Below are 22,440 nucleotides of genomic sequence, written 5' to 3' on the forward strand. Positions count from 1 at the left end.
CGTAACTGATAAATTTCACTTCATTTTCTCTTTACCTTGACTACATTCCATATTTCAACACAAAACTCACTATTGTTGTTGGACTTTCCCCCCAAAAAAGACAGCCCTACTGCCATGGAAGCATTTGGTAATTAGTTTTCCATTGCTGAGAATGAAGAGATATGACGTCCCGCTGTACCAAGTACATAACTTTTTTTTTCCCTCCTTCCCGCACCACCAAGTTCGTGCCTGCTTAATAGTCATCATAATATGGCTGACGACATGCCTCCCAACAAGGGGAAAAAAAAACCGAGAAAGAAGGATATTTCCCATCCTCGGCTGGCGTGAGGCTATGGCTTAGTTCAGTCTAGAGATATGGCAAGCAGTTTCTAGAACCAAAAGTAGTCTAGTTGGCCTCCGGATTCTGGTCGATCAGCAGCAAAGCAGGCGCACAAAAGTGTGGCCACCCGTGTCAAATCTCGGCAGAGCGTGCACTGGTATCGCCCCAGCCCGAGACTGCCCAAGCGTCCAGCTGTTCCAAGTACATATTTTTCCCCCTTCCCGGACCACCAAGTTCGTGCCTGCTTAATAGACCTCATAATATGGCAGACGCCATGCCACGTTTCCCCCGAAAAGGGAAAAGAACCGAGAAAGAAGGGTATTTACTCTCCTCAGCCAGCATGGGGCTATGGCTTAGTTCACAGTCTAGAGAAATGGCTGCTACTTTGATTACCTTCAATATTTCAACAAAAAACTCACTATTATTGTTTGGAGTTTCCCCCCAAAGTCAGACCTGCTAAAAAGGAACTATTTCACATTGCTTATAATTAAGAGATATTAGGTTGCACAGCCGCAACAGCGGCCACAGCGCAAATATTTCACATACGAGAGTCCTGAGTTCATTCCCTGGCAAAAGGTTCCCAGAGGCCAGCATCAGGAGAAGCCCCTAGCATTGCTGGGTATATGCCATAAAACAAAAGAAAAAAAATAAAAACTTTTTGGCATGGCTAGAAGCAACACCAATGGAGAATTTAAAAAAATAATAATTTAAAGAGGCAAGAACAATTATTTAAATATAAAGTAAGTTAAAGGGGTACAGCAGTTAGGGCTGACTTGGTTTCCACATCCAGCACCACATGTGGTCCCCCCCCAAGACCATCAGGAGTCATCCCTGTGTGCAGAGCCGGGAGTAATCCCTAAGCACCACCAGGTATGACCCAAAATAAATAAAATAATTTATAAATGTGAGGTACTGGGGGCTAGAGCAATAGCACAGTGGGTAGGGCTTTTGCCTTGCACACAGGCGACCTGGGTTCGATTCCCAGCATCCCATATGGTCCCCTGAGCACGGCCAGGAGTAATTCCTGAGTGCATGAGCCAGGAGTGACCCCTGTGCATAGCTGGGTATGACCCAAAGAGAAAAAAAAAAAAGTGAGTGCTAACAGATCCTACCACAGTCGACATTGGTGAAGGAATTGGTATTGGAACATAGCAAGCCTGAAACAACTAAGAATAACTTTGTAAATCATGATAGCTTAATGAAAGAAAAAAATTAAAGATACTGTACTAGGCTGAATTGTGATCTCCAAAATACATGGCCATCCAGAATCTCAGAATGTGAACTTTTTGAGTAAGTTTCTTCACAGATGCAATGCTAAAATTTAAGGACCTTGAAGTGAGATTATCCTGCATTAAGTAAATCATAAATCCAATGAAGAGTATCATTGGAAGAGACACAGAAAGCAATGAGAAAGAGGGAAAAAATAAAGTCTTACACAGCCACAAATCAAAAAGATATGACTGGGGCAGTAGCTCAGCAGTAGAACACTAATCTTCACGTTTGAGGCCCAGAGTGTCTTATCCCAACATTACACACACACACACACACACACACACACACACACACACACACACACAAATGTACACACACTGGGCTACCTTCAGAGACAGAATGGCTCTGTCAACACTTTGATTCTGTACCTCTAGTCTTCACAGTCTGCAGAATTGTGAAAGAATAAATTTCTGAATTGGAGTTCTTTCTTTGTTGTTCTTGTTTTTGTTGTTGCTACTGTTGCTGTTTCTTTAGACAGACATGGGGTGGGTTGAACCGAGATCTCATAAATGGAAAGCTCATGCTTTATTGCTGAGCCAAATCTCCGACTGCTTTTAATTTGGGTTTTTGTTGTTGTTGTTGTTGTTGTTGTTGGTTGTTTTGGTTTTTTATTTTGGGCCACATCAGATATGCTTACTGGCTTATTCCTGCCTCTATGTTGAGGAAATCAATCCTGGCAGGACTCAGGGAACCATATCATGTGCTGAGGATAGAACTCAGGTTTGCTGCTTTTAAGGCAAGTGCTTTCACCATGCTTTCACCATGTACTATCTCTCGTCCCATGTCTATTTTAAGCCACCAAACTTAAGGTTGCCCTATCTCACCACTATCACTCAAAGTAAGATTGGAAGTCTTGCCATAGCAAGGTAACTCTTCTTAGGTAATAAGAGTTATTAAGAGCATCCAGATTGGTCAGGGCCAGATAGATAGTACAGCAGATACATAGGGCACTTGCCTTGCATGCAGGTAATCCTGGTTCAATCACCCACACCCCAAATGATTCCCCTAGGCTGCCGGGAGTGAGCCCTGAGGGCAGAGCCAGGAGTAACACCTGAGCATATCTGGATGTAGCCAAAGGAAAATCAGCTTTGTAAAGTGAAAGATTTACACAAAGAAATAAATAATTCATTGAGAGAAATGAAACACAAAATACAAACTGTATTTATGAATCAAAAAGGATCAATTAATTGTCAAAAGTAACAATTCTACCCAACACAATATATCAATTCACTGCAATTCCTATAAAAATGCCAATGATGACTTTAAAAGGGCAAAGACCAAATCTGTTGAAATTTATGTAGAGTAACAAAACCCCAAACAGCCAAAGCAATATTAGGAAAAAGAATGAGTAGTTTCCCTTTCCTCAACTTTAAATTGTACTATAAAGCTATAGAAATCAAGACAGCATGGTACTGAAATAAAGACAGATGCTCAGACCAATGGAACAGAATTGAGAGCCCAGACACAAATCCTCAAGTATCTTTTCTTTGACAAAGAAGCAAAGCTATAAGCCAAGAACAATCATTTGCTAAAGTTATTAACCAGTCCGACTCACAGAAAAGATCAATCTCAACAGAAGACAGATTATAGAGAGTATCATCCACGAATGATAAACCCTCTTTGTTTAATCATGTGGCTCTCAACAGGAGACTCACAGGCTTTTCAATATATTATAGCAACAAAAAAGTCAGCCCATACTAAAAGGACAGAAATTAGACAAAAATTTTTAAAGGTTTTTTAACTTCTAGAATTATGGCTAGAAAAGTGGTAACATATCTACTCAGCTGTGAACACGTGCTATACTTCGATGAAACTGAAGACTTGGGAGTCTGAGAGTCAGTAATAGTATCTCGGGTAGGACACTTGCACCCAGCTGACCCTGGCATCCCATATGGTCCCCTGAGCACTCAAGAAGTGATTCCTAGGTGCAAAAGTCCAGAGTAACCCAAGCATGGCCAGGTGTGTCCCCAAAAGCTAAAGAAATTTTAAAAATTTAAAAATTACTGGTACCAAAGGAATAGAGGGCAATGGGTAGGGTGTTTGCCATGCATGCAGCCAACCAGATTCAATCCCTGGCATCCCCAAGGGACCCACAAGCGCGCCACTCCTGACTGCAAATCCAGGAGTAAGCCCTGAGCACCACTGGATGTGGTCCAAAAAAAAATTTTTTTTTCAAAATTACCATAAAGACAGCCAAAGACACATAGGTAGAGGCCAGCAAAGTAGACCTTTAGAAGGCCCATGAAGATGCAAAGGACCCACAAGGCAAAGAATCAAGCCACACAGAATTAGTCTCAAACATTAAAACTTAATTAAATTTCGGGGGCTGGAGCGATAGCACAGCGGGTAGGGCGTTTGCCTTGCACGAGGCCGACCCGGGTTCGAATCCCAGCATCCCATATGGTCCCTTGAGCACTGCCAGGGGTAATTCCTGAGTGCATGAGCCAGGAATGACCCCTGTGCATTGCCGGGTGTAACCCAAAAAGCAAAAAAAAAAAAAAACCTTAATTAAATTTCTCCTGGGTTTTGTTCCTGACTTGGATGACTGATCTATTTTCTCTTTTTTTTCTATGTAAAATGCAACTACCAATCCTTTGCGTTTTTCGAAGAAAACTTATTTTATGATTTTTTTAAACTTTTATTAGTGAACCACGAGTAGCTTGCCAGGCTCTGCTGCGCAGGCTCGATATTCTCAGTAGCTTGCCAGGCTCTCCGAGAGGGGTGGAGGAATCAAACTCAGGTCGGCCGCATGAAAGACCAACACACCTAACCGCTGTGCTATGCCAAAAACAGTAACAATGAGTCTCTCAATGAGAGACGTTACTGGTGCCTGCTCAAACAAATCGATGACCAAAGGGATTAGTGAATCACCGTGAGATAGTTACAAACTTATGAACTTTCATGTTTGCATTTTAGTCATACAATGATCAGTGATCGTTTACATCCCTCCAACAGTGCCCATTCTCCTCCACTAATGTTCCCGGTATCCCTCCCACCACCCCCCACCACCCCCCACCCCCCCCACCCCCCCACCCCCCGCCTCTGTGGCAGGGCATTCCCTTTTGTTCTCTCTCCTTTTGGGTGTTGTAGTTTGCAATAGAGGTACTGAGTGGCCATCATGTTCGGTCTATAGTTTCCTTTCAGCACACAGCTTTCAACCCAAGTAGGTCCTCCCAACATTCTCTACTAGCTGTTCCCTTCTCTATCTCAGCTGCCTTTTCCCCCAGAAAACTTATTTTATGATTTTGTAGGTTCAAAGAAATTGAAAGTTTTACTCCACTTGCATCATATCCAGAGTCACACCTATTACTTACTCAACATGATTTAGATGCTGAGATTTGAAGTTCTCAACTGATATTTAGCTAAGACTTCAAGAGTTCATTATCAACAGCTGGAGACTTTGGGAGGGAGAGGTCGAGATGAATTTACTTTGCATATAGGATAAACACGAAGTTTTGGGGATGAGAGAGCATGCTATAGTTGGTAAAATTGTGGTCTCTAAAAAATATGTCTATGTAGAACCTTAGTATTTGAACCTGGGTCTTCACAGAGGCTATAATTAAGATAAGGACCTTGAAATGAAATCTTCATGGATTACAACAAAACTCTACCTACAATGAAGGGTTTCCTTAGCTAAGATAGAAAAAACAGAGGTGAAGTGAAAATAGAGGAGGGACTGGAATCATATGGCCACAAATCAAGGAACACATCAATATACCACTAGCTGAAAAGAGGCAAGTAGAAATTCTTCCCTAGACCCTTCGAAAATCACAGACTCACAAATATCTTCTTCTTCAGTGCCTAGTCTCCAGAACTCTGAGACAATAAATTTTTTTTTGGCTTTTTTGGGTCACACCTGGCAATGCACAGGGGCCACTCCTGGCTCTGCACTCAGAAATTACCCCTGGCAGTGCTCAGGGGACCATATGGGATGCTGGGAATCGAACCCGGGCCAGCCGCGTGCAAGGCAAACGCCCTACCCGATGTGCTATTTCTCCAGCCCCTGAGAAAATAAATTTATCTGTTTAATGTGCCATACCCAGCAATGTTCATGGCTACTCCAGACTCACTGCTCAGAGGCAGCTGCCAGCAGTGTTCAAGGAACCATGCAATGGTGGTAATCTAAACCAGCGCCACACGCTTGCAATGTAAGTGTTCTACAACTAAGCTACCACTCTGGCCCATAAATTGTTATTTCAAGCCATCAAGTTCAACAACAACATCAAGTTCAATAACAACAAAAAGGACATATATAAACAAAAAAAGGTTACTTGCAATACCCCAGGCCACCTGGCCTTCTCAGAATGGAGGTAGGCAGATTCCCCTCCCTTCCTATCCTATGTGGTGGAATAGGCCCAGCAGCAACCACACCCAAGGTCCAACAATAAATGGCCCAGCTCCACAGCTTCTGGATACAAGGCCATGCAACACCTCCTCCAAATTTCACAGTACTAACATCCTGGTAGGAGCACAGCAAATATGAAGGGAATGTTGCATAGAAACCCACCAAGTTCTTGGAGCAAAAACAGTAACACAAAAGGCTCAACTAGCATTTACCAACAGGCTCAGTAAATGCTCTGACAATGACTTTAGTAAGACCAATGAGAAATATGACAATTGTCACAAATTGACTTATACTAATTTCTACTGATTTATTTTCTAATAATTCCATCTGCCATTTTGTTATAATAATATGAAGTAAATGTATGCCTAGTAAAGAAGCAAGCTTGGGGGGCAGGAGCGATAGCACAGCAGGTAGGGTGTTTGCCTTGCACGCGGCCGACCCGGGTTCGATTCCCAGCATCTCGTATGGTCCCCTGAGCACTGCCAGGAGTAATTCCTGACTGCATGAGCCGGAATTAACCCCTGTGCATCGCCAGGTGTGACCCCCCCCCAAAAAAAAGAAGCAAGCTTGGAGGATTAGGTGGGAATCTGGGGACACTAGTGGAAAGAAGGTCAATTGGTAGTGGGATTGGTGCTGGAACACTGCCTGAACAACTTTGAAAATCACTATGTTTAAATAAAGGAAAAATACTGGGGCTGGAGCAATAGCACAGCAGGTAGGGCATTTGTCTTGCACTCGGCCGACCCGGGTACGATCCCCAGCATCCCATATGGTCCCCCCGAGCACTGCCAGGAGTTATTCCTGAGTTCATGAGCCAGGAGTAACCCCTGTGCATCACCGGGTGTGACCCAAAAAGCAAAAAAAAGTTTAAGAATAGTTACATTCCTTCTGTAATAAAGTAGGAGTACTTATACTCCTTCTGAAATAATGCAACAAGAATTTTACTATATCAAGGCCAGAAAAATAGGACAGCAGGTAAGGTGCTTGCCTTCCACACAGCTGTTCCAGGTTCAATCCCTGGTACCATATACGGTTCCCTGAGCCCCACCAGGAGTGATCCCTGAAACCAAATCCAGGAATTAGCACTGAGCAAAGCTGGGTGTGACCCCCTCCCCACAAAAAGGATTTTGCACCACCATTTAATTTGTACAAGACGCTCATAATTTATGACTTCCAAATTTATTATTAGCAAGCAGCATCCACTTTCATTCTTAAAATTATGACCAACACGTACACAATTAAATATTCTTGGCCTTAAAAAAATATCATGCAATTGCTGCTACTAGAATCTGGAGAGTATCCATGTTGAGTAAAATCTGTTAGAGAGGAACCGACTGAAACTGATCTCTTGTATGTGGGATATAAAGAAACTTCCTAGAGGAATATCAAATGCCCAAAGGTAATAGAAATGAGAGCAAGAGAACTGGTATTCAGTAGGAAGCTTGGGGGGAGGGGTGGATACCTTAGGGAAGGGAACACTAGGACAATCGCAGAGGGGAAATGTGCCTGCCACAGAGGCAGACTAGAGGGCAGGAGGTAAACTGAGGAGACTGGTGGAGGGTACAGAACACTGGTAAAGGGATTTATGTTAGAACACTGTACAGTACATCTGAAACAAATCACAAATATTTGTGTAACTTTGTAATTCATGGTGATTCAATACTATTTTTCTTTTTGGGTCACGCCCAACGATGCACAGGGGATACTCCTGGCTCTGTACTCAGGGATTACTCCTGTCGATGCTGAGGAGACCATATGGGATGCTGGGAATCGAACCCAGGTCAGCCGCGTGCAAGGCAAATGCCCTACCCGCTGTGCAATCGCTCCAGCCCCTCAATAAAAATAAAAAAATATATATATATATATGTATTTTTTGCTTTTTGGGTCACACCCAGCGATGCTCAGGGGTTACTCCTGGCTTTGCACTCAGGAATTACTCCTGGCAGTGCTTGGGGGACCATATGGGATGCCGGAGATCGAACCCGGGTCGGCCGCATCCAAGGCAAACGCGCTACCCGCTGTGCTATGGCTCTGGCCCCTTTAATAAAAAATATTTTTAAGTGATCAAAACTTAATGAAAGTTAATTATACACAGGGTGAGAAAGATAAGTCTATAAGGCACTTGCAGGGCTGGAGCAATAGCATAGTGGGTAGGGCGTTTGCCTTGCACACGGCCAACCCAGGTTCGATTCCCAGCATCCCATATGTTCCCCTGAGCACCGCCAGGAGTAATTTCTGAGTGCAGAGCCAGGAGTAGCCCCTGTGCATCGCCGGGCGTGACCCAAAAAGAAAAAAAAGAAAAAAAATATATATATATATGGCACTTGCCTTGCATGCAGCCAACCCAAATTCCACACCACATACAGTCCTCCAATACCTGAGAGAAGTGATCCCTAAGCACAAAGCCAGGGGGTAAGCCCTAAGCACAGCCAGATGTGAACCAAAATTTAAAAATTAAAAAGAAAAAGTAAATTACACACTAATTTTCCTTTCCACACAAACTAAACCAAATCTCAAATTCTACTAATTTAAAATACCAATTGAAATATTTTAAAATACTAGTATCTCAAATCTACCACCCTCCAATTAATTGATATTTAATTGTTCTGAAATATAACCTGAGAACCAGCATTACTTTTGGATTTACAGGTAATTAACACACAAGTTTCAGCCATAGTTGAGGAGAACCATCACTATATACTTAACTATAATATTGTGGGAAATATAAAATGTAAAACACCATAAAGATTCCATCAACCAAATTTAGTATGCTAAACATACTCCAAGGGGGACTGGAGTGATAGCACAGCGGGTAGGGCGTTTGCCTTGCACACGGCCGACCCGGGTTCAAATCCCAGCATCCCATATGGTCCCCTGAGCACCGCCAGGGATGATTCCTGAGTGCATGAGCCAGGAGTGACCCCTGTGCATTGCTGGGTGTGACCCAAAAAAGCAAAAAATAAATAAATAAATAAAAATTAAAAAAAAAAAATACTCCAAGGGGCTAGAGCGATAGCACAGCGGGTAGGGTGTTTGCCTTGCACGCAGTCGACCCGAGTTCGATTCCCAGCATCCCATATGGTCCCCTGAGCACCGCCAGGAGTGATTCCTAAATGCAGAGCCAAGAGTAATCCCTGGGCATGACCCCCCAAAAAAAAAAATACTCCTAGATTACCCAGTTTCCTGACAAATAAATAACATAGAAAAATGCAGGCCAGTACAGTATAGAAAAACAGGATAGGTTAAGAGAAACTTAGGACACATATTTAACAAATACAATAGCAAATCTATGTTATTTTTTTTAAATCATCTAAGGACACTTAAGGAATCAAAGCAATCTATGAATTCTGCTTTAAAAAAAAAGTTATATAGCGTTCAGGGCTGGAGAGAGTACAGCAGGTAGAGCATTGGCCTTGTGGCTAACCCAGGTTGGATCCTTGGCGTCCCATATGGTCCCACAAGCATCACCAGGATTAATTCCTGAGCACTGCCAGGTGTGGCTCAAAAAACAAAAGAAATAAATAAGGAGAGATTGGGGAGAGAGTATAGTGGTTAAAGCACTTGCCTGGAATGTGGCTGATACCAGTTCTATCCCCAGGAATGACTCCTGAGCACAAACATCTATACATACATACTTTATAGAGAGGTGATACTATGCCTAAATTTTCTTTAAAATTATTTCAAAAAAAAAAAAATCGAAAGAGGCACATATGCTGCCCAAGCCCACATGCAGCTTGTGCCCATGTTGCCGAGTACATGTGGCACCCAAGCACTTCCATCGCCTGCATCTCTCCTGAGATGTGTACTTTCATGCTTTCCTATCTAACGCTGGGATGTGTGTAGGGGCTCTCTCCATCCTTGGGGAAGCCTGGGTTCTCTCTCGAGTACATTACTCTCTCACATTCTCTCCCTCCTTCCCCTTGCTTAAAACCTCCAAATAAAACTTGTTTTACTTTAAAAGAAAAAAAATCAAAAGAGAGCTAGAAAGATAGTACATATGGTACAACACTTGCCTTGTACATGGCCAACCAGGGCTCAATCCCTGGTACCCTATGTAGTCCCCTAAGCCTTGCCCGAAGTGATCGCTGAGCAGAGTAAAGAGAGTGAGGCTCTGAGCGCTGCTGTGTGCTCCCACCCCCCACAAAAGGAAAAAAGAAAGAAAATCAAAAGACAGAGAGGAAGGGAGGAACAGAGGGAGTTAGACAGTAAGGGCAAAACGCTGGTAAACTGTTCAGTTACCAAATACAGGTGATAGGAACATCAAATTTCATGGTATCATAGATTTAATTTTATATAGCAACATAAATTAGGAAATACAGACCAGGGAGAAAGTATTGTGGTTAAGGCGCTTTTCATATAGCACAACTCAGATTTCATCCAGACTGCATTGTGCTCCAAGCTCAACAGGGAGTGATCACTGAGTAAACTCTAAGAACTACCAGGTATGGTCCAAAAACAAAACAAAACAAGGTAAACGAAAAGTAAATAATGAAACATATTAGTTTTAATTTTGGTATGCATTTAAGTATATATACTGCATTTAACATTATAAAACTATAGGTTGGGATATATAAAGAAAGATGAACACACATCTAGGACTTCAAAGAGCATGCATTCTATACGCTAGAGTATTCTATATGTTAAAGAGAAAATGTTTGTTCAAGAGCCAGTGGAACATCTTGGCGGTTTCGAACACCTACCTCGTAATCATATTGGTCATGAGTTCAATCCCGAGCCACATGCAACAAGTGCAATCCTGTGGCTCTATTTGAGCAGAGCAGCAATGTCTATGAGCCCAAGCTTCATAAGTGAGCTGTCACATCACATCCTGGAATGTTTAAGCACCACAAAAAAAAAAAATGTATACCTGGGGACCAGAGAGAGCGACACAGGTTAAGGTGCTTGCCTTGCACATGGCAGACTGGGTTCGATCCCCGGCATCCCATATGGTTTTCCAAGCCCCCCAGGAGTGATTCTTGAGTGCAGAGCCAGAAGTTATTGGTGTGATGGGGCTGGAGCGATAACACAGCGGGTAGGGCGTTTGCCTTGCATACCACCGTCCCGGGTTCGATCCCCAGCATCCCATATGGCCCCCTGAGCACCGCCAGGAGTAATTCCGGAGTGCAAAGCCAGGAGTAACCCCCGTACATCACCAGGTATGACCCAAAAAGCAAAAAAAAAAAAAAAAAAAAAGTTAACGGTGTGACCCAAAAAGAAAAAATGTGCAAGCACCACAGCCAGTAGTGTGTAAGGCCCCAAGTCACAAGTCCAACAATAGCAAAGTGCGGAGGGGTTAAAAAGCATTCTGGGATCCAAAGAAATAATACAGGACATAAGGCATCACTTGTCTTGCATGCAAGAAATCCAGTTCAATCTCCAGCAGTGCACATGGTTGCCCAAGCACCACCAGAAGTCCCATCTGAACAGAGACAGGAGTAACTTTCCAGCATTGCCAGGTATGGCCCATACCCCCTCTCCCTGGCAAAAAAAAAAAAAAAACATTGAGTATTGAAAAAAAAAGTTTGCTTAGGTATTACCCTTGGTCAAATGCAGAACAATAATTAGCTCAAGTCCAGGAGAACAGAAAGATTATTAAAATGGTATTAAAATAACACTGAAAGTATTCCCTAAAAGAAAGATGTAGGTATTACTGCCCCAACATTGCTAAATATCAAAGATTGTACAATATTAAGCTTGAAGATTCCTAAATTCCAAAATACCTAAATGCTGTTAGGTAATCTTATGAAAATACATTTTAGTAGGCCAAACAGTCAAATATCATCAATTTTATATGGCTTAACATAATACTATCCTAAAATGCATTCCTTTCTTTCGCTAAAATAATTATTTAGTAAGCTCATAATAAAATCACTGAATATTTTTTTTTTTTTTTGCTTTTTGGGTCACACCCAGCGATGCTCAGGGGTTACTCCTGGCTTTGCACTCAGGAATTACTCCTGGCGATGCTTGGGGGACCATATGGGATGCCGAGGATCGAACCTGGGTCGGCCGCATGCAAGGCAAACGCCCTACCCGCTGTGCTATTGCTCCGGCCCCAAATCACTGAATATTTAAAGGAAATTTCAGTATTCTTTAAATGGTAGCTAATCTATTATAGTACTCAAGTATCTTATAATTATCAATGCCTGGCACCCCCTCCCCAGCCCCCAGCACCATGAGAAGTTATTCCTGAGTGCAGAGCCAGAGTAACCCTTGAGCATCACCAGATGTGGCCCAAAACTAAATAAACATTCTGCTTATACATAGGCTTCCTTCTAAGCACACCAAACATACATACCTCAAATAGAGAATTTTATATTCAAAAGTACAACTACTAGACCAATATATTTACAAATACATTTTGTATGCAAATTTATATACAAAATTTTACTTTTTGTATATAAAACACTGAGAAGATTTAGGAATTTCACGACAAAATAGGATCACCAGGTTTACTTAGATTCCCTGGTTCATAACACACTACTATAATAGCATGCATAAAATAATTCCACTACTTACAAGTCTTCTTACTGATCACTAAAGCAAATTTTATAAAACTTTTATCATTCTAAAACTATTTATAAGAGCCAAAGATATAATACAGTAAGGCATTTGCCTTGTGCATGGTCAGTCCCCCACAGCACCACACATGGTCCCCAAGCCCTTGCAGAAGTAAGTATCTCTGAGCAGTCAGAAGTAAGACCTGAGCATCACTGGGAGAGGGCAAAACCCCAAAATTTTTTTTAGTTTCTTGAAAATTCCACAACTCTGGGATGGAGCATCAGGGTGCTTGCCATGTAGATGACCAGTTCAGGTTTGATCCCCAGCACCAAGTCTCTAAGCCCTGCCAGGAGCAATCCCCAAGAATAGAGCCAGGGGTAAGCCCTGAAAAATGCCAGGTGTGCCCCAAAACACACATTATATGTATATATGACTATATATAGAAATGTATTTAAAAAACAAATATGTTTCGACTAAAGAGAGTACGTGTGAGTGAAGGGGGCAGAGATGTGTATATGTGAAATTCTGGTTGTCACACGAACTTGGCTCTTTCTCTAGGAGAGATGAGAGATGGACATAAAAAGTGTTGACACCACCAAACTCAGTTTCCCTAAATTCATAAACTGAGACTGGCTCAGACATAGCCTGACTATAATAAAATCAATCTTGTCAATTATTACCTATTATAATTGCTCACAAAGCACAAAAAGAAGACACAGACAGAACTATGTAATATTTAATGTTAACTCGGTGGTTTTAAAATACACTTTTGGGGGGGCTGGAGTGATAGCACAGCGGGTAGGGCGTTTGCCTTGCACGCGGCCGACCCGGGTTCGATTCCCAGCATCCCATATGGTCCCCTGAGCACCGCCAGGGGTAATTCCTGAGTGCAGAGCCAGGAGTGACCCTTGTGCATCGCCAGGTGTGACCCAAAAAGCAAAAAAAAAAAAAAATAAAAAAAAAAATAAAATACACTTTTGGGGCAGGATAGTTAGTACAGGGGTCAAGGCACTTGCCTTGCACATGGCCGAAACCAATTTAATCCTAAGGAAAACATCCGGTTTCCCCAACACTGCCAGGGGTCACTTATAAGTACAGAGCCAGGAATAGCCCCTGAGCACTACAAGGCCCCCTCATCAAAATTAATAAAATTGTAAAAGGGCCAGAGCAATAGCCCAGAGGACAGGTGTTTTGTCTTGTACATAGCTGACCCAGGTTAAATCCCCAGTATCCCATATGATCCCCAAGCACCTCCAGGAGTAACTCCTGAGTAGAGAGCTAACTGTGGTCCGAAAGAAAAAAAAAAGTTCACCTAAAATACACTCTCCCATTTAAACATTATTCAGAGCAATCAGATGGTAACTAAATCTGAATCTATAGGAGAAAACTTGGGATATAAAGGAGAGTTATTAAATATTTACAAAAACTCCCAAAATTACAAAGCAGATCATTAGTGACCCAAGCAACAGATATGCTCTCCACTGCACAAGTAAACTTTTCTTACCGAAAACCAATATAAAGTTTCTGAGTCCCCGTTCAGTAGAGGTCACAGGTACTAGATACAAAAAGAGGTTAAAATGTGCCCTTTCTTAAGGGAGTTTCCAGTTTAGGAAGAGTCATGATTTAATCTAAATCATCTTCATTACAATAGCACAATGTCTAGCATATACTCATCAACCAGCCTAAGGCCTCAACTTACTTTAACTTCTGATTATAAAGGTCAAAGGAACTAACCATCAAATTTACAATACCATGTCACTGGTACGATTTTCAATTAAATGACCTAAGGTCATTGTCTAGGCCTTGGTAGCTGAAATGCCTCAAGGAAATTGAATTATTTTAAGACATTTCATGGGCTGTAGAGACAGGACAGAAACTAGGCGCTTGCCTTGCAAGCAGCTAACCCTAGAACTTAGTTCAATTCTTGGCACGCTATGATTCCCCCAAAGACAGCCAGGGGTGATCCCTAAACAGAAAGCCAGAAGTAAGCACTCTGGGAGGGAAGGGGAGAAGGGAGGAGGGAGGAAGGAGTTACAATCATGTAGTACCAGGAATAAAATCCAGGTCCCTGGAACAGAGAGACAGTATAGAGATTAAGGCATTTATCTTGGATGACATAAGGCCCCCACACATTGCCAGACATCACTACTGAGCACAGAACCAGAATAGCCCTGAGCACAGAGGGGCGATATCCAAGTCCCTCATTTAACTTTTTGAAAGGGCTTCCTGCATGCAAAGCAAGTGTTCCAGCCTGTTGAGCTCTCTGCAGCCCAGTCAGTTCTTTGTTTTTCAGGTGATTGGAGATTGAACCCAGGGCTTCACACATGCAAAGCAGAACGAACACACACACACACACACACACACACACACACACACACACACCATCAAAACCAACAACTCACACATGCAAGATAGGACAGACATGATACACACACAGAGACCCAAAAGAAAGAAAGCAAGGGTACTTTGTACCATTTAGGACAATCCTACTAAACGTACTAACGAGCATTATACACACACACCCGAATGAGAGAAAGCAAAGAACTTTGTGTACAATGTAGAACAACCCTACTGGACATACTAACCAAGTATCAAAATACACACGTGCAAACAGTACTTTATCATTTAGGACAACACTAGCGAACATACTATCGAAACATAACAAGATATGTAGTCTAAAAGATGCTGAATGTAGTCATGGAAAACCTGTACCAGTACTACATGCTATTAAAAGACAAATTTGGAGCCAGAGCAACAGTACAGCAGGTAGGGTGTTTGCCTTGCTCATGGCCTAACAGAGTTGTATACCGGCAGCCCATATGGTCTCCAGAGCAACCCCAGGAGCAACCCCTGAGCATCGCCATGTGTGGTCCCCAAAACAAAAAGAAGTAAATTACTTTTAATAGGACTACAGCAATAGCACAGTGGGTAGGGCACTTGCCTTGCACACGGCTGACCCAGGTTCGATTCCTCCGTCCCTCTCAGAGAGCCCGGCAAGCTATACCTCATGGCATAGCCTGGCAAGCTACCCATGGCCTATTCAATATGCCAAAAATAGCAACAACAAAAAGAAAAAGAAAAAAAAGAAAAACAGTAACAAGAAGTTACTGGTGCCTAATTGAGCAAATCAATGAGCAACGGGATGACAGTGACAATGCTTGCACTGTAGAAATTTTAAATTTACATTAATATTAAAAGATACTATAAATTTGGCATCATTTAAGTGTATTAGAAGAAATATCTAATATCAAGGTGAATTTGTTACCAAAGTTCATTGTTTTCTAGAATGATTCTTTAAAGCTAATTAACATTAGAACAACTGTATTCAGGGACCAGAGAGATAGTAAGGCAGTACAGCTAAAACCAGAAAGAGTGGGGTGGGGCCAGAGTGATAGTCCGCAGATAGGGTGTTTGCCTTGCATGCAATCCACCCAGGCTTGATTCCTGGCATCACATATGGTCCCCCAAGCACCACCAGGAGTGATTCCTGAGTGCTGAGCCAGGAGTACCAGGAGTAATCCCTGAGCATCACTGGGTGTGACCCCCCAAAAAAAGCAGAGAAGCAAGCTCAACTCACAGGTGGCAGCCAACTGGGTTGGTCTCCAGCATCACCAGTTTATTCCTGAGTAACCCTTGAGGATCACTGGGTGTGGCCCAAAAAAACAAAAAGAGTATTGGATATCTAAAGTAATTAAACCTATATATTTCAGTTGGTGGACCATGTCATATGCCTTTACAAAAACATGAAAATTTAGTGTAAACTAAGTTAGAGCACTGTAGCACTGTCATCCAGTTGATCATCAATTTGCTCAAGCGGGCACCAGTAACATCTTCATTGTGCCATAGCTCCAGTCCAGAGCATAAAAAATAATTTAAGGGGGCTGGAGCGATAGCACAGCGGGTAGGGCGTTTGCTTTGCACGAGGCTGACCCGGGTTCGATTCCCAGCATCCCAGCACCGCCAGGGGTAATTTCTGAGTGCAGAACCAGGAATAACCTCTGTGCATTGTCGGGTGTGACCCAAAACGCGCCAAAAAAAAATTAAAATTTCAAAACACATACAATCTATATCCAATATGCATATGAAATTATTCAAACTATCCTAGAATGTTTTACAATAAAAACAAATTACAAGAGAAGGATCTAAAATTTTATAAATTGAAAACTGTGAACATTAATTTTAATTGTTCAAAATATGAAGAAATGGAGAAAAGATATTTAATAAATAGATCAAGGGTTAGATCAATTAACAGATGAGTGATAAAAAACAAAAGTCTACAGAGTTAATGGTCAAATCTATGAAATGGGCATAAGGACATTCTGGGCGTTTTTTTTTCATTTCACTGAGCAGATTGAAAAAAAAACTGTTGGAGGCAGGAGGGAGGGTCGAAGCTATTTGACACTTCTTTGGCTAACTTAATGATCACTGTCACTGCCTCCTATTGCTCATTGATTTGCTGGAGCAGGCACCAGTAACGTCTCCACTGTGAGAATTGTTACTGTTTTGGGCATATTGAATACGCCACAGGTAGCTTGCCAGGCTCTGCCGTGCGGGCGAGATACTCTCGGTAGCTTGCTGGGCTCTCAGAGAGGGATGGAGGAATCGAACCCGGGTCTGCCGCGTGTAAGGCAAACGCCCTACCCGCTGGGCTATCGTTCCAGCCCAACTTACTGATATACATATATATTTTTTTGCTTTTTGGGTCACACCCGGCATTGCACAGGGGTCACTCCTAGCTCTGCATTCAGGAATTACACCTGGCGGTGCTCAGGAGACCATGAGATGCTGGGAATCGAACCCGGGTCGGCCGCGTGCAAGGCAAATGCCCTACCCGCTGTGCTATCACTCCAGCCCTGATTTTAAGGGGGTAAAAAAAGACCTTTAACTCCTTTGTAGGTTCTAAACACAAGCACTATGGTTGGAACAAGCATGGAATCGAATCCCAGCACAGTATTAGCTGGAGAGGGTCACTATGTCATTTGTATGCCTATTAGAACGTGGTTATGGGAGTTAAGAGATGCCCCCCTTAAAAATAAATAAAACCTTGGGGCTGAAACGATAGTACACCCGGTAGCGCATTTGCCTTGCATGCGGCCGACCCGGGTTCGATTCCCAGCATCCTATATGGTCCCCTGAGCATGGCCAGGGGTAATTCCTGAGTGCAGAGCCAGGAGTAACCCCTGTGCAAAGCCGGGGGTGACCCAAAAAGCAAAAAATAAAATAAATAAAGCCTTAAAATGAGCCCTACTCCAACAGTTCACTATTTCACCTTAGTAAAGCCCTTAACGGAGATTACTTAATCCCTGTCCACCTATCCCCTACACCTACATTTCCCCACATGCAAAATGGACTTCCATAGTTACCATGTGACCAAAAATTCTGCCTTTAAAAGCTTAGTGCCAGGCACATATTAAGCATGCAAAATGTTAGCTGTCATACCAACTGAGATTGCTAAATTTACGCTCAATCGGAAACTACTCTCAGTAAAGATTAAGTAGTCCTTTTTTATGCGGTTAACACCAATGTGATCACTTTGGCACCATTCCCAAAAGAGAGATTCCCGATCAAAAACTCACCGCTCACCATGCTTTAAGGGGGCGGGGGCGGGAGGGGGGGAGGGCGAAGTCTGAAAAATATTGCGCTCAGCTAAAAAAAAAAAAATGTCAGAAAAATCCATTCCGAATTGAGAAAAGTTTCACGCCGAACTCTCTTAACAGACAAGCAGCCCTGGTGCGGGACTGGGCGAACCTCTGCAGGTAAGCTGGGTGAAGAAACCTCGCCGTGACAAAACTTGCCCCACGCCCGCACGCTCGGGATCGCTGGAGGAGAGGCTCCACTTGTCCCTGACATTTCACGTGGGCAAAATTCTCCTCGGCCAGGGCAGGCCAGCGACCCCGCTCCTCCGCAGGTACGCGCACCCCCTTCCTCGGTCTCGATAACGGTTACGGGGGGGAGGGAAAGCCAGGCAGCAGGAATGGGAATTCGCACCGCGGCTCCTCAGGAAGAGCCTCCGGGTCCTCCTCCCCCGCCACGACTTATTCCCGCCACCGCCACCTGACCTCTCCCCAGTTCAACTTCCAGGCTCGGGTTTCCCAAAGGCGCGCGGCAAAGCCTGACACCTTCCCTCCCCCAGCCCGGATAACACACCCCCAGGTGCTGGCGCAATTGCAGCGGCGAACAACAGCCCCCGCCCCTCCCCCTCCCGGCCCCGCGCCAATCTTTGTCCCACCTGCCCACGGACCCCCGCTCCGGCGCGCGCCAGACCCAAGGTTACCCCCGCTCGCGCCGGCAGCCTCGCCCCCGCCGGGCCTCGGCGACCCCGCCACGAGCCGCGGCGCGCGGCCCGCTCCCGGCGCCAGGACGCGGTGCCCGCCCCGCCCCCCGCCGCCCGCCGCCCGACTTCGGCCTCACCTCACCTACCCTCTTTCGGGGGCCGGACTCCACCTCTCTCTCCGCCATGTTGGGCCCCACTCGGAACCGCTGCGGCTCCCGGCGCTGGAGCGACGGAACCGCTCGGGCCCCGGGCCCCCGGCCCCCGCCCACACTGCAGACACGGCCGCCTTGCGGCAGCTGCCCCGAACGCGGCCGGGCCCGGCGCTGATGCCGCGCGCCCGGCGGACGAGCTGGAGATCCCACGGGTGCCTGCGTGGGCGGCGGGGCCAGCCGGGCCAGAGGAGGAGGGGGGACCGGGACTCGGGGGGTTAATGGCCTCCAAGGGGCCCCGTGAGTAGGATTATTTTCTCTCAGAGAAATTCCTCCGCCTGCGGTTTCTTAAAGGGATCACCAAACCAGCCCCTTGCGCGCGCCCCTGACGCGCAGGCGCGCCCCAAGCCCCTCCTCCCTTTCCCACCAAGCCCCCGGTCGTGAGCGTGCGCGGTGAGTGGCCCGGGGTAGGCCAAATCCTGCAAGTCTCTTTGCTGCCAGCAGCTGCTCCCACCACTCAACTATGGCCGCTGCCTTAAAGGGACCATGAGGCAGTGATGAAGGAGAAAAGAAAGAGATGGGTGAAATGGTTACCTGGAGCCCTGGGTGAAACATCAATGAGGGGGTCTAGACCATCATCTTACACCTGGCTCCAAAGAGACCTCATGGGAACATGATGGTGCGCTTAAGCTCTCTGGACTTAGAATAGCAACCATGCCCATCAACTCAAGAAGATGGTTTTCCTGCCTCTAGACAGCCCAATCTGAAGCAAAGGACATTAGGCGATTAAGAACTATCTCCACTAGTCTCACCAACCTCTTGACACATCCTTTGGTGATTTCGAAGACTGAACCAACAACTGCAGATAATTTCCGTGATAGGGACATGTCTTTAGAATATGAAAACTCAAAACTATCAACTCCAGTATTCCCAATGGTAAAATTGCACCCTAGTCAAGGGACCTCATTTGCCCAAATTGGGCTAGACCTAGAGGCTGGTGTACAATTTGTGACAATCTTCAAAATGAGAGAAACTTGATTTGCACCAGAGAATTAAAAATAAATTTTCCATGATATTTCAAAGATAACTGTCATCCTGTAAATCTGAAGACGATGATTTGCAGATATATGTGCTAATTCATCTTCATTGAACGAACTGTGTTGATCTGGTTTAAAGGCTGAGCACCTTAGCCTCTAAGGAGGAAGTAGGTCTCTCCCTTAAACCTACCTAACCTGAGGATAACAAAGAGAATAGAGATTTGGTTCATTATAGTCCCTCACCCTCAAGCGATAGAAAAAAATTCCCTAATGATGTTCATAATGGTAGATTATGATAATTACATAAGACATAATGAGAAATATAAAGTAATTATCTCCTGAAGGGCGTTCCCTATGACAAGACACATTTGAATGGAAATGAGTAGCACCTAAAGTCACGGTATAGGGGCCATAGTGACAGTACAGCGGGTAGGGCGTTTGCCTTGCACGGGGCCAACCAGAGTTCAATCCCCAGCATTCCATATGGTCCCCCATGCATTGCCAGAAGTAATTCCTGAGCGCAGAGCCAGGAGTAACCCCTGAACATCGCTGAGTGTGACCCAAAAAGCTAAAATAATAATAATAATAAAATCACCGTATAATGAGATTACTTAGGTGTGTCATTTAACTTTTGCATACCACTTGGTAGCTGTTTTGAAATAATTTTTTCTACCATATTGTTTATTGCTGAAAACTATCTGTGAAGTTGTTGGAGGTTTCCATGTCGGTTCTTGTTTAGACCTATTTATAACTTACGGGTAAAAAAATTATATTTCAGGGAAAAAGTTAAACATTTTAGACCTCTGTTTCATGTTTTTAAAAAGAAAACATGGAAAAGGCAAGAAGAACTATACAGGGAAAGATGAAATCTCCAGGGAATTTGGATACAGCAATGTCTGCAGTTTCCATCTTCTAATACTAGTTATCTCTTCTAATAAAATCCATGACTTAAAACAGTTGTTAAATTTGAAGTGGATATAAGAGAGCCTGTGAGCTTTCTCAACAAACTTCCCCCTTTCCTTCGCTTACGCATTCCCTCCATTAAAAAAAAAAAAAGAGGTTGCATGTCTCAGAGCACAGTGAAAGCTTATACAGTTTAAAATCAGTCTAACTCTACATTTTAAAGAAAATCATAGAAGCCCAGAGAGATTTACGTGAGAGTACACAAAGAAAAGATAGTAAGATCAAAACTGGAGTAGGCATCCTGATCCCTGGCCTAATCTATCACCTATATCAGACTGTTTCCAGAGGTGTTAGAAAGATGAGGTCTTGAACAGGCAGGATTTGTGCATTTCAAATAATATACTAGGATACCATGAATGTTCATTCAGGATAACCATCTAATATGAGGGAAAGGGAAAAGAGAAAATTATGCTGAGCATTGCAAGTTTAATACGTTGACACCTGCGCATACCACCGGTGGCTCACACTTTAATGTAATTTAATTAACACAAATTGCAGTGACGATGTTTAATGATATTGTAATCTCAAAGGGCTTTTCCTTCCTCACTTAGTTAACTGTATCATTAAAATGGAGGTTGCAAATGGGTGGCCTGGTAGACAAATATTTCCCGCAAGCATATTGGTTTGCACCATATATAGCTATGTGTTCTTCATCAAATTACTCAGTGCTTCAGTTTTCCCATTAGGTAGCTTAGATGATATCGCTCTCTTTTGCAATACTTTTGGTTCCTAGTGCTACTCTATAATCACATGTAGACGTATCTTCCGAATTATTTATATATTCTGTTTATAAAATATTATATAGTCTGTATTTTAATATATTTTTATTTAGAGTTATGAGTTTAAATGGGATACTCCTCATTCAAATTCAATTTCTGAATTTCTATTTTGTTTGTTTGTTTGGGGGCCACACCTGGCAATGCACAGACGTTACTCCTGGCTCTGCACTCAAGAATTATTCCGAGTAGTGTTTTAGCCAGGAGTGAATCCAGATTTTGAGGGTCTTGAAACTAATGTGATGGAGACTGGAAAGAACTTTCTAAAGAAAAAGAAAATTACAAATACAGACTTGGATATAGGGTCTTAGAGTCAGTTATATAAGTAAGTGGCCTTTAAGGTCTTGTATAATACCACAAGTACCATGTGAAACACAAATATCCCCTGGCACATACAGTGGCAGCTTTGTAGACCTCACTGGGCAAGGAACAAAGAGTAATAACAGCTGGACCTCAAGAAGGGCTTTAGTTTGCTTCCGAGTTCTTAACAGACTTAGATCAAGCCTCATGATATACCACTGGCTGATCAATAGGTTGTTGAGCATCCAGATAAGTCAGAAAATAAAACAAGAATACCAAATGGGGCCCGAGAGATAAAGGAGTTTGCCTTGCATATACCCCACCGGAGCTCAATCCCTGGCACCATGTATACTTACCTAAACTCCACCGTGAGTGCTCCCTGAGGACAGAGCCAGGATTAAGCCCAGAGCACTGAACCCTCCTGATAACAACAACAACAAATGGACCCAAAGTCTCACTCAAGCTTTGCCAATATCCTAATGCCTTATAGATAAACCACATCTT

General features: G+C 43.6%; 1 protein-coding gene across 2 annotated transcripts in view; it reads right to left on the reverse strand.

Annotated features, from left to right (window-relative positions):
- ZMYM4 (zinc finger MYM-type containing 4) overlaps positions 1–19,231 on the reverse strand; it is a 122,382-nt gene extending 103,151 nt beyond the window's left edge. For both annotated transcript variants that reach the window (XM_055137871.1, XM_004614261.3), the window contains exon 1: positions 18,858–19,231. Coding sequence is in view for 1 of the 2 variants with exons in the window: in XM_004614261.3 (XP_004614318.2) it covers positions 18,858–18,896 (39 nt within the window). In the remaining variant the exon portion in view is untranslated. The remainder of the gene's footprint in view (positions 1–18,857) is intronic.
- Positions 19,232–22,440: the final 3,209 nt, after the last annotated feature.

This window comes from Sorex araneus, chromosome 5 (assembly GCF_027595985.1).
Source record: "Sorex araneus isolate mSorAra2 chromosome 5, mSorAra2.pri, whole genome shotgun sequence".
Taxonomy (NCBI): domain Eukaryota; kingdom Metazoa; phylum Chordata; class Mammalia; order Eulipotyphla; family Soricidae; genus Sorex; species Sorex araneus.